Here is a 13,845-nt window from a genome sequence, read left to right as displayed (position 1 = left end):
ACCGATAGTGAAGGTTATTAAAAAAATAAAATAGAACTTTACTTACCATTATATTTAAAAAAAAAAAATTATGTAGAGCACAGGTTCGCAGCACCCCAAACAGTGTATGTTGTTCATGGCTACTCACAGAATCAAATAGTAAAATAATTAGCTTCATCTGTGAATATTTTAAAATGTGCCATAAGTAATGAATACACCTGGGCGCATGCTAGCGACCAGGAAAATGTGAACTGTGTGGGGTCCTGAGGACCAAGTTTGATAACCACTGCTGTAGAGCAATACAGTTAAATATATATATATATTTCAACGGCTTTCACAAATCAGAGCTAAAACTGCCTTTATTTTCTTTATTTCATAAAATACAATCCACAAATTCAGATTAACCCCTTCACCACGCTCGGCATCCCTTCAATCAGGATGCCGGGCGTCGGGCTCCCGGCATATGCCTAATGACAGGCGTCAGCATATCGACGCCTGTCTTTAGACCCTTGCCGGGATATGACAGTCGGGAAGCCGGCTGTCGGGATTAGGTCCGAAGGCTTCCCGACTGCATACCCTCTGAAATGCTTAAAGCTAAATGATGTGGGACAGGTTTGTGGGGGTAAACTATGTGGTACAGGTATGTAAGGGTGTTACATTTATGGGAAAGTGGTTTTGCACTTGCAGGTGTGAATTAAAAGTTATTTTTACAACATTTTCTTAAAACACTAAAAAGGAACATTAAATACAATTTTCTGTATCAGAAAATACTGTAAAGAATTTAATTTGCTGAAAAACACTTGCTGCCTACCATTTTTCCACCATGACTAAAAAATTTAAAAATCAACCAGTCGACACCTTTTAAGTTAATCCAATACACGTTGAGTCTTCCATACCCAAATATTCATAAATACGGAATATTCAGAAATACGGAATAATTTTGGCCTGACTGAGATAATGAAACCTTTGATTTTTGATGATTCAATGTAAACAAACTTAGTCTAAGGCACAAATTATTAAAAATATTGTATAAAATTACCTTCACTCTATGTGTATAAGGTGTATATGAAACATTAATTTCATGCATGTACACAAACTTTGCTTGAGCCACAAAATTATTGAAAATATTGTATAAAATGACCTGCAGGCTGTGTGTATAAGGTGTATATAACACATAAATGTATTGTGTGTGTATATTGGGGTCCTATTCCCAAGATATTTCATTATGATATGCAAATATTCCATTATCCAAAAAAAAAACCCTGGCCCCAAGCATTTTGGATATGGGAGACTCAACCTGTACTTTGCTTAAGGCCACGAACCATCTTCTAATACAGTTCAGGGTTGGGGGGGGGTTCGGGGTGATTTCCCTACTTTTGCATCCACTTCTCATTTGTTACACATTGTACAATTAGTGAGCAAAATCAACTCTTGTTGGGAATGGCCATTTACAAATAAATTGAGAGTGGTGCGGTAGAGCACTTCTTGAAAATTAGTTGCAATGTTTTAGATATTTAAGTGAGAATTTGCACTGCCAAACTCCTGCTGAATTGAGATCCCATAAATGTGGCTTATTCAAAGACTCCTTTTAGTAATGGTTATATTAACATTTACTTATATAGTGCCAGCATATTTTCTTGCCCTGTACAAACGGGTATATAGAGCAATTATTGGACCAGTGGGAAAGTCACGTATATGACAGCTATCTTTTATTACACCAGTGGTTCCCAAACTAGGTGCCAGTGCACACTGTGGAGCAATTGCAGCGGTGCTACGTTTTCGTGGCCCAGGACCAAATCAAACCAAGTACTAACCTGGTCAATGACAGCTTTTGGTCCATTTTACACAATGACGAAATGATTGTCAGAAACAAATGTCATATGCAGTTGACAGCCGATACGCTGTCTGTTGTGCTGGGTACACACTGGCCGATATATTGGCCGATCAATTCATCGAACAATATATCTGCTGGCCAGTGTGAACAAACTATATGAACCGCATCGTTCACAGACATATTGCATTGTCTGCAGACATATCTGTCCATCGGCAAGTGTGTACGGGCAGTCTGCAGACAGCGGCAGTTGCGGGGAGGGGGCGGCCCGCCCCCAACCCGCCTCCCTGCCAGCGGAACCAGCGGCTGCCGATTAGATGATGGCTGTTCAGTGTGTATGAATGACCATCATCTAAAGATCATCTCATTCGATCTGCAGATATATCTTTCAGGTATGTACCCACCTTTAGATATCACCAGTATGTCTTCCTCTCACTGATCATCCTATACTAATCAATTTGTTTGGTGGCTCATTGTCAACAATATCCATAAAGTGCACAAATAAATTAAAAGTAAGTTTCTCAATCGTATTATTTAGAATTGTGTTCAGGGCCATAAAAATGTATACCACTGTGTATCATGTGCACCATACTTCTTGAATTCTAATTGAGTTTTTTTGGAAAAAGCAAATAAAAATGTTCTATATTTTAAATACATCAGTTCTTCCAGAATTTCACTATTTTTTTTTTTTTTTTATTATTTGTTTTCCCTCATCTGTTTTCAAATGAATAGGATGAAGGCAGTTTTAACTCTGACATTGATCTGGGAAGACCGTATAATACAGCACAGTCTGCTGGTGAATCCTAGCCTCATCACATTGTGACGCCGGCAGCGACAAAGTGATGGTGTTCGGCAGCATGGTCCTCGCTAACGATGTCACCCATCTGCTCCGGCCGGATGACAAATTGTCTAGTGTGTACCTAGTGTTCCCTCTAGCTCCAGCGGCAGGCAGGGCGCCGGAGCTAGAGAGGGCAATCTTGTGCGCGCGCGCCCGAGAAGGGGGTGTGGTTATGAAAAGGGGGCATGTCTATAAGACGCTTCCCCTTTTCGTCATACTTGGGGGCGTGCCCGGCGCTTACGGACATGCCGGGCAGCCCCCAAGCGCTGCAGAAAGGGAGAATAGATGCCGGGCGCATGCGCCCGGCGTCTATTCTCCGGCGGTGACCGGATCACCGCATGCTTGTCCACCCGCGGCACACTGCGTCCCGCGGGTGAGAACGCCTCCCACAGGCTGTTAGGGCAGGGCGCTTTTTGCCCTCCTCCTGGAGGGCAGGGTGCTTTTTGCCCTCCAGAAGGAGGGCAGGGCGCCGCGCCGCGCTAAAACAGCCTAGCGGGAACGCTATGTACCCGGCGAAAAGATGCCCGGGAGATAGAGTGTCACGGGACCTGGCACACCGAGGGGAGCTTTTTTTGGGGGGCACAACAGCAAAGATGTGTATGGTCACATCTAGTGTTCCTGCTAGGCTGTTTTAGAACCTGCCTGATCTTAAAAGGGCAAAATACACCCAGCCTTTTTAGCGGCGCCCCGCTAACACAGCCTGCCCTGTAATTTACCCACCTGAGCATCGCAATGTCCCGCAGGTGGGAAGAGTTGCGGTGACCTATCACCGCCGAGTAAATAGACACTGCACGCATGCCCACGGCATCTATTCACCGCGAGGGAAGAGCTTGGGGGAAGCCCAGCACCCTCAAGTGTGATGCATTGGGGGCGTGATACGACAACATGCACCCTCCCCGATAGGGCACACCCATTTTCGAGATGCCCTGGCCGAGAGTCTACATCCATTTTCGAGATGCCCTGGCCGAGAGTCTGCGCCCTGCCCACATTCTAGCTGGAACACTACACATCTGTATGACCTCAAAATGACGGATTAAAAATTTGGGTAGGTCTGAAAATGTATTCATCTGAGGACAGTTGTGTGTGCGCACCAAACTGAAAACTAATTCTGTCACTTGGCACAAACATAAATTATTCCTGGTTACTTCAAAAATGTGTTTTTGTGCACAGTCTAGAATGATGATCATCATCCATGCCCAACCCTACATGAGCAGCCACAGTGGTACTTTTATGCAGTTCCCAAAAGTCACTGCGGCATTACCTCAAAAGACAACAGACAACTTCAAATCCACACACCTTACAAGGTAGCAGTTCTTCCTTAGGGCCCCAGTCTGAGCTGGCTGAGGTGAGGTACAGTGACAACAAGAATAGTATCGCAGCATGTGAGCAGGGACATTGTCTCTGAGACAATCGCCAGCACAATTTGTCTTTACTTATACAAGCGCAATTACATTACTAAAAGTATGGTGCTCCAAGACCTTCTGGGGTTTTAAGGGTACAGTACTAGTGGTATAGAAAGAAGTCAGGATCTTTTTAAATACATGACAAATAGTAGAGGTTGCCTATTTCTAATGTATTGCTGTCTGTCTCAGTGAAATTAATAAAAAAATACCCATATACAGAGAAATTTTAAAACCGCTTTAAGTAATATGCAGAGCTAGTTTGAAAGTCATTGGCACCCATATAAACGCTTATTATGGGAATCATGTTCATTACAGCTAAAATCTTGTTCACTGGTGATCACACAGTGCTTATATAATTGGGTGGAATCGATCGGCTGTTCGAGCAGCACTGTTATGGTGCGTACACACTGGGCCAGAGGTTCCCAAACTTTTTGGAATCACGGCGCCCTAGAGTGACAGCATTGGTTTCACGGCACCCCTAAGCCAAACGTTTGTTATTGAGAAATTCAGAAACAAATGTAGTAAAGTAATAAAGTAAATTGTGCTCCCCTGTCATCCTTAGGGTCAGTTATGTGGTGGTGGGCAGGATTGAGCTTCTGTTTGTCCACATATTTACATTACATTGACCATAAATAATTTGATTTGGTGCTGGACCACCAACCTGAGGCACCCCTGCAAGTGTCCCAAGGCACCCCAGGGTGCCACGCGCACAGTTTGGGAACCACTGCACTGGGCGATTAGGAAAGACAGTACGATGACGACATCGGAATCGTAAAGTCGTTTCTGTTCCCCTGTAGTGCCTACACTGAACGATCAGTTGTTCAGTGTAGGCACCCTCTATCATTCCTCAACATGGCCAATCTGACGTTATTGACAGATTGGCCTGCATGTTCAGGCAATGGACAATGTCGGGAATGACCAGTGGGAGCGCGCATTTCTGGTCGTTTCTGACTTTATAGTGCACGATTACTGAGAGATTGCACGATTACGATGTCGTAATTGTGCAATTGCTCAGTAAAATCGCCCAGTGTGTACGCACTATTAGAGTAGGGCCCATATCATTATCCTTTATTTATACAGCGCCACAAGAGGTCTGCAGAAACTTACAACATACATAAACAGGAACATTATGAACACAAAAAAAAACGTGACAACAGTACAAAACATTGCGGAACAAGGACAAAGTTTATAAGCATTGCTGCGTCAGCAGTCATTAGACCCACATCCAACCCAAAAATTTGATGCCATTGTTTGCAGTGAGAAAGTGACGGTATGTGAGGGAAGGAAAGAGTACAAGAGGGACAAGGGCCCTGCTTGTGAGAGCTTACAATCTAATGAATATTAAAACCAAGTGCTCCAAAATCTGCGCAAAGGCCTTTAATAGGACAAACTTCATGGCTATTCCTTACTAATTATAAATACGCAAAAGTGTTGTCTGAAATTTCAGTGCTTCATACCAGACTATTAAGATCCAATGAACAAAGGTATAAGAGGGACAATACCAACAGCTGTTTTAGACCTAATATATATTTGTCAACAGATGTATTTAATGCAATTTCTGTACTGTCTTAATGGGTTATGTAAAATAGCACCCAATTGGACATTATCTTCGATTTAGCCCATTCAAAACACGAATGAGGTACTTTTGCTATTACTGCCTATGAAGACATAACATGCTCTTGGTTTAATGAAACCACATTCATTGATATGGCTGTATTCATAAAGTATGTACAAATACCAGTGTATGTCAACATGAAGAAAAGAGATGCCAACAACTTTGAATGCATTACAAGTATTTTTCATAACAAATAAGAACTATTTTACTCTGAATAACACATTGATTTATTTAGGTACTGTACATCAATAGCCCTCTATCCTTGTGATGCTCGACCAATTGGATTAGCATACATTTAGAACCTTTGGGATGATATGCTGGGTAATGGAACTGATGTGTCATAAAACAGCTAGCAGGGTCGTAACTAGGTTGGTGCGACCTGTGCCATGGCACAGGGCACCGCAGGGCAGGGGGGGCTGTTTGGGCCTGTCAATTTTCCTGTTTATTATCATTCTCACTTGTAGCTTCGTCTTTTTATCCCCAGCATCTCCTGACCTCCCCTATCTCTTCCCTGGCTGTCCCTGTTTAAAAAATGGGGAGGGGGGGCAATGCTCTCTCTGGCACAGGGCACCAAAAAAAGTCTAGTTACGGCTCTGTCAGCTAGTGTCAAATAACACCTAATGCAATTATGCCATGTTCATTCAAAGAATAAAAATTATAAAACATTGTATGTTACGTTTTGAATTTTAAAAATTAATACACACAAATCTCCAAAGAACATGATAACTCAATTTGCTAAATACGTGTGCCACATATATGTGAGTGCTTGCAATTTACAATATATTACAAGGTCAACAAACCAAATCTGTCATGACATGAACCAGCATGGCTAACAATCTCCTGACAAAGTTTCCACACAAATACCCACATATTCCATGTGCAGATCTCAGGCTGCTGGGAGCAGGGAGGCACTGGGCAGATGAGCACTACACCCAATGCCTGCCTGCTCGCTCATACATACAGGTACATCATGGGCAGCACAGTGTGGGGACATCAGGCCAGAGACCCGGGAACTAGGGACCGGACCATGGAGTGATGAGGGAGTGTGTACACAGAGAGAAGCTCAGGACCCTCATTATCCATCATCACCATGTTCCTCCATAGCAACACTCCCTTCCTCCTCCTCCCTTCCCCGGTACCCCAGCTGCCATTTACCTGCTCCTCGAAGCGGTTCACCACGGCCTGCACCCACTCTACCGGCTTGTGAGCCGCCATCGCCCCGGCCCGGGGTCTCCCCCGTCCTCCGCTTCCCGGGGATCACAGGCCGCCAGAGGGGAGATGATGATGACAGTAACCGTAACAGCTGCTACTTCCACCTCCTCCGCTTCTCCCCTCCTCCACCCCCGCCTCCGCCGCCACCACCACCGCCTCCTCCACCTCCCGCCGCCGCCGCCCCCTCCTCTCCTCCTCCCCGCTATCGCGCTCTCCCCTCGGCCATCACCGCAGAGACGCCATGACACCAAACCGGAAGTGGGATCACTCTGCTCGGCCCCGAGACTGCTGGAGAGGTGGCGCGCATGCGCAATGGCCACTGGAGGCAGGGGGCGGGCGGCCAGGGTTAGGGGGCGTGGCCTATTGATGAGGTGGGCACATTGGCTCCTGGAATGTAATTGTATTAACCTCTTACCTGGATATAGCAGCATGTGTGGTTACTGCTAAAGATCATTCATTCACATAGTCGGGGAGGGGCAAAATAAACCATTCAGAAAATGAAGGAATTAAAAGCTGAAATAAATATACTTTTTTATTGTATTTCTCCTGGAAAATGGATATTGTCGTGTCACATAGACATTTTAAAATCATTTTCCCATTGTTCCTTTCACTGAATCTAACCCTATACACGGTGAAGGTATTCTTGTGTGTCTGACCTTATATCCATCCATGTCACTGTATCCTTTTAGTATACTAGAGTCTAATACCTGATAAAATTAAGTATTGTCAAATGAATACTAGGAAGAACTTCAATGACAAAACTGATTCAGAAATGTATTGTATACACTGCATACTCATACCAACCACCGTTGGCCTTCTGGGAATCGTGTCATGGTGTTGTGGTTATGTGAAATGGCTTGTGTGACATCTTCTAGACCAGTTGTGCTACATAGTAGGTAAAACTACCTTGTAATTAAAAAACTACGATCGGGATGCCGGCTGATGAAATCCCGGCGCTGGAATCCCGAACTGCAGACAGAAGACTGGTGTCGGAATCCCAATATGAGTGGAGATGCCGACGCCGGGATCCCGACAGCTGGCATTCTGATCGTAAGTACAGTGGGCACCCCTAGCTGTTAGCTGCGTGGGAGGGAGGGTTAGGTTTAGGCACCCTGGGGGCGTTAGGGTTAGGCTGCGGGAGGGGATAGGTTAGGGTTAGGCTGCGGGAAGGGGGAGGCTTAGGCACTAATGGGGGAGGGTTAGGTTTAGACACTAAGGGGGGAGAGTCAGGTTTTAGGCACTAACCGGGCAGGTTAGGATAGAGAAAAGGAGGGTTAGGAGGTGAAGAGGGGAGGGATAGCATCCTTACTTATCCCCGCTCGGGATCCTCTGCATCGGGATGCCACTGTCGTGTTTTGACAGCCGCCATTCTGAGTGTCATGATTCCATACCAAACCCGAAACTAACTCACTACCTACACACCCTCAACTGTCCTGAGCAAGCCCTCAGTCTCAGGCTAACATGGATCGAGACTAACTCTTCTTACAGCCTGGGTACTGGCTACTGATCTCTCCGCATCCAGAAGCAGTTGGAGAAACTCACTAATATACCCAGAGCCCACAACTGCAGGGAACAACCTAGCTTTTATCACAAGTCTGGTACCCAGAGCTAAGAGCCAGTCCCGAAAAACTAAAACAGAGTCTGAGTTAACTGCACACTGGTGAGTTTTATATTAGGGATGGTTATCATAGATGGTTTGTACCAATGGTCGATGGTTTTGCCATCAATGACAGAGTTCCGATGGCGCACCACCATCAATGGCAGAGATCAGCAATTTTTCTCCCCCCCCCCTGCAGGGGGGCACAGTGCTAAGCCTCGCCACAAAAACACAACTCCACCCCCCACCCTACCTTGATTGGAAGCCACTTAGGCCGCCCCTAGTATTGCACAGTTTAGCCCACACCTCCTTCCCTGGTTGGCTTGCCTAGTCCCACAGCAGGGATAAGCGTCAATGGTTCTCCATCAATGGTTTCATGCCATCGATTTTAAGCACCGATGGCACCAAGAATGATTAACCACTCAATTGCCATCCTATATTATACATATTTCTCAGCTGCACAAGCCCAATCTCTTCCCGGGCAGGGCTATAGCACTATCTATGGGCCTGATTCAGAGTTGTACACAATGTCAATTTTTACGGAGTTGAGCGATTATTAGTGAACCGCGCATGCATCTAAGTCACACTGGGCATACGTCAAGGTACATTACCATAGTCATTCGCAGCTACTTTATTTTGCAGCGTAATTCACAAGGAGCATTTGGGAGAGGCAACCGGGAGTAGCGGCAATGAACACAGGCATATCGCAACTGTTTCAGGGGCTTGTCTCACCCTGCAACAGTAATCCTGTGCGCAAGAAATGTGGCTCCAGCGTCTCAGTTCCCACAGCCATTCTGCAGGACAATAGGCTCACTCAGTACTGTGATAATCAAATGATCTGATGCTGCCTTTTTTTACACAGATGCCTAGATTTGCAAAGCTGCCAGTGAGCAGCTTAATACATCTCCCGTTATCTGCAACATTTGCATATTTTTGCATAGCAGCTGCATACACAGATGCAGCAGCATTAGCATACAACTCTGAATCAGCGCTTTGGGGCCTATTTATCAACACTAAAATATCGATGGAGGTAATTAGGTTTAGAACTAGCATGAAGTTCTACCTAATTACCGGAGGAATTCATCATTCCTCCTCTCCATAAGTATCTATTCCGAAAAGCTGACATTTTTGCAATGACAGCTTTTCAGAAAATAGATACTTTTCCCTGCCTGCTCTAACTTACCGCAACTGTAATCAGTGCTGCGCATGTGCCGTTACATTCACAAAAGTGCTGCAAAGAGGAATGGGCGAAACTGGACAAAGATAGGTGTGCCAAGCTTGTGACATCATATTCAAAAAGACTTGATGCTGTAATTGGTGCCAAAGGTGCATCAACAAAGTATTGAGCAAAGGCTGTGAATACTTATGTACATGTGATTTATTAGTGGGGTTTTTTTTATCAAAGTTGCAAAAATCTCAAAAAAACTTTTTACACGTTGTCATTATGGGGTATTGTGTGTAGAATTTTGAGGACAAAAATGAATTTATTCCATTTTGGAATAAGGCTGTAACATAACAAATTGTGAAAAAAGTGAAGCGTTGTGAATACTTTCCGGATGCACTGTATGCTATGATTACCTGTTGTGTATTGTAATCATGCTTGCATACTCCTTTATGTTACAGTCTATATATATTTATTCCGCATACTGCAGACACTTTGTGGTGCCAATAATCATTTTAGATACATCAGAAACCTGTGGGTAGCACACAATCTGCTGCATCTAGATCTCTGAACTTGAGGACTTGTGGGTTTATTTACTGAGCTGATTCCAAAATTTAAAAGGGCAATACTTTTACTAGCTGTGCTTTGCTAGTAAAATCATTGCCCTTTTAAATTTCGGGTATAAACACAAAGGGCCGGCAACAGAAATCTTGGGGCCTGGTACACTTGGATCTCTGGGGCCCCCAACCCTCCCCCCGCCCATTGCCCCTCCTTGACACTTCCTCCAAAACAAACATGCTGGGTCCACACACACACACAATTATTACAGATAGAGAAATGCACACACACACATGCATTCCTACATATATATATATACATACATATATACATACATATGTGGTACCCCACTTTAAAAAAATATATATATATAAAGTATTGACCCCCATAGGTGTGGGTATAATGTAATACACAGCCCTTAGCCTGTAATAGCAGGGCTGATGAACTTTAGGTGACCTCTCTCTCCCTGGGGCACATCCCTTGAAGATTTGATAGCTGGTTTAAAATGTACCCTTTTGATTGGTTGCCCTGGGTTGTGGGGTAGAGGGCCAAAGGAACGGGTTTATACTAGAAGCCCCTGACCAATGATATAGGAGACCTGGAACATCGGAGGCCAGCAGTCGGGACAAGGAGTATAAGAGGGCCCCACTGAAGGGCTGCGGGGTGGTGGCCTACGGAACGGATTATTGTATTGTCGGAAGGAAAAGGAATTGCTGGCGGGGCCTGCATCGAGGAGAGGATTGGCGGGTCAAAATCCCTGCAGTGCCCATCGCAGGGAGTCACTCACCCAGTCCCGGTGCGGAGGCTACTGCTGCGGCTAGATGAAGTGTTCCTGACTTGTGACTGCTGCCGTCAGGACGCGGTGAGAGAAGAGGACCTGAAATGCCACTGGGAACCATTGGGAGAGCCTGAGGACCCCGCAGAGGACCGTTGCGCTGCCTGCCGGAGGGAGGAGGAGAGTCCGGGACTTGTGGATGCCGTTAACGGGACCACAGAAGAGGATGTCTCCTGCTATTCCCTGTGAAGAGGAGCCGCCTCAACCTGTGAGGAAGACCCCGCTGTCTGAAGGAGACTACTGCCGCTGCTTGCTGCACTGCTGGATGAAGAGGACCTTAGGACCCGGCAGAGGAGATGAAGCCAGCACCCGAGGACCCCGGAGGAGGATGGCTGCCCTGAGGATTGCCTGATGAAAAGTTTCAATAGTTGCTGCTACCCCGTTTTTTTCTGTCCCTAATCTTTGGGGCCCCACTGATCCATGGGGCCCGGTATGAGTGTCCCCTTTGTCCCCCCCCTGTCGCCGGGCCTGTAACACGATTGGAAGCACCGGGTTTTAAAACCAGACGCTTAGTAAATAAACCTCTTGGTCTCAGCTTTGTGTGTAAATATTACTTATGGACAGTGTTTAGCTTTCCAGCGAAGCTCTCAGTCCACAGAAAGGATATCAATTTGTACTGTTACTGTAAGTAGAAGATAAAAATGACAGATACTTGGGGGTCAATCCTATTAGGTGCGAATTGCGAATAGCGAGTTTGTTTCTTGAAACTTGCATACTTTGCACTAATGCGCGCTCCAGAAAACTTTCCAATCCAATTAAAAATGCCTATTCGCGGTACAGTACTTGCAGCTTGAAGGGTGCGAATTGGCTGCGAAATATGATGTGAGAGAAGTGCATAAAAAAGTGGGGAGACCATCCTGGACCCTCAAAAATGTATAATTTTGTTAGCAGGACCATATAGAAGGCTGTTTGTGGGCATTAGGAAGGTACTGTAGGTTTTTAAATGGTGTCAAATGGCTGATTTGTGCTTTTTATTAAAATGCCAAACAAATGATAAAAAGCAAACTGTTTTCCGTTTAATCTCGAATTAAACGAAAAATGCAAAAAAAAAAGTAGGAAAAAAGGGGATTTTGGGGTACTTTGAGGGCACCTTCAAAAACTGTAACAAAAAAAAAATAATTTTTCAATAAAAAAAAATATTGTAATGAAATTTGGACTGCCTAAACTAACCAAAAAGTTGATTTGGGGGTAATTTGAGGAAATTTTTTTTTTACCCCAAGAATGACATGTATTTGCCTAATTAGTCATTAGGGGGGGTGTCCAAGGGATTCAGAACAGTGGTCCTGATTCAGACCGGGTCGCAAGCGCCGTGCGCCCGCAAGCGGCCTGATGGTATGCATACGTGCATGCGCAAGCATCGCAGTGCGCATGCGCAAACTACTCATTGCGATCACATACTGCCCGCTCACCCAGCAAAGGCAGCCCAGCAGAGTGAGTGACAGGAGAGGACGTTTGTGGGTGGTAACATGGGCAGTCCACTAAAAAAGGGGGAGTGGAGGTGCGAATGCAGGCGAGCCTGAATGTTTCAATGCCGGTTTTAAGGCGTGCATAATTAACAGGCAGCGTCATAGTCCACGTCACTTGCCTTTTTTTACACTAAAGTCCTCGCAGTTATTGCGGTAGGGTAAGGCAACTGCAAGTGCTGCGTTAGCTTCCGATGGTGGTCGATGTACCCGTGTTTAAAGACACTTCCTGGAGATGACGTACGCACAGTCAAAGTGGGTGTGCTTATGCCTTGGTGAGCGAACGCATTCCATGACGTCAATTTGGAAAATTTGCATACGCAGGATGCGAGCGTCCGCAAAAAGTGAGCAGGTCTGAATCAGGGCCAGTGTCCCGACATTTTACCGTAAATAAAGATTTTCCTTTTCATCTCTCACCTTCAGGGAGTTCCAAATGGAAAAATGCGAATTCAGTATCACTGGTTCAGTGCGAGTTGCTAATTGGATTGCAAAATTAATTTGCTGTGCAAATTAGAATAGAAAATAGCAACTAGCACCTCGCAATTCACACCTAATAGGACTGACCCCTCGATTGTCATAATTAAACAACTGAGTAGTTACATTGTTCCTCTGTATGCTCCTAACTGGAGGTAATTCCTGTTTATTGTGGAGCTCTTCACAGAACTACAAAATGTCAAGAAACCAATTAATCTTATTGGTTTAATTTAACATAGTACCAACCAATAAATAAACTGTCTCCCATTGTTTCCTGGATTTATCTGTGCTTTTTTACACATAAGACTGAACTTAGGGCTTGATTCCTAGATTTACGCTAATGGAATCGCAACTGCATACTCTCACAGATCACAGTTGCTAAAATATGCTAATGCCTTCCAAAGCATACCCGAGCATAGGGACGCCCACTGCTGCCTTCTCATATCTGTCCAATGACATGCAGTAGCGTAAACATCGGTACTATAGACGCACATCAGGCAGTCACGTAACATGTGAGGCAAGTCTAACCAACCGCAAACACTGCAGCTCTCCTGACACGCAGAGAGCTCTCACATTTCAAAGGCGATCATTTATGCATGCCCATTAAACAATCAGACACCCCTTTGTTTTTCTAACCACCCCTGCTGTTACCACCTCCAATCGCTGACTACCTGTCACTCACTTTGCGAGTGATTCCTGTGTACAAGAGTAATCGCAATGCAATCGTTGCATGTGACTATCCATAATTATCCAGTGGGCATGGACTCAATTAGCAGCTCTGTTCCTGTCTGTATGCACTCCCAGAGCACTGGGTCACTAACTGGTTTTGTTACTACCAGTCACTCAGTTGATTTTTCCCCCTGTACTGTCTTTTTTAA

General features: G+C 45.0%; 1 protein-coding gene across 8 annotated transcripts in view; it reads right to left on the bottom strand.

Moving 5' to 3' along the window:
• The window catches only part of NF1 (neurofibromin 1), a 297,405-nt gene extending 290,415 nt beyond the window's left edge, over positions 1–6,990 (bottom strand). For all 8 annotated transcript variants that reach the window (XM_088456127.1, XM_088456122.1, XM_088456124.1 and 5 more), the window contains exon 1: positions 6,822–6,990. In XM_088456127.1, the coding sequence (XP_088312253.1) occupies positions 6,822–6,881 (60 nt within the window). In that variant the 5' untranslated portion in view covers positions 6,882–6,990. The remainder of the gene's footprint in view (positions 1–6,821) is intronic.
• Between the last annotated feature and the right edge of the window lie 6,855 nt (positions 6,991–13,845).

Source organism: Taudactylus pleione, unplaced genomic scaffold (assembly GCF_031769625.1).
Source record: "Taudactylus pleione unplaced genomic scaffold, aTauple2 ptg000687l, whole genome shotgun sequence".
Lineage (NCBI taxonomy): Eukaryota > Metazoa > Chordata > Amphibia > Anura > Myobatrachidae > Taudactylus > Taudactylus pleione.
The sequence above is the reverse complement of the archived record's forward strand: the minus strand, read 5'-3'. Positions and strand labels throughout refer to the sequence as shown.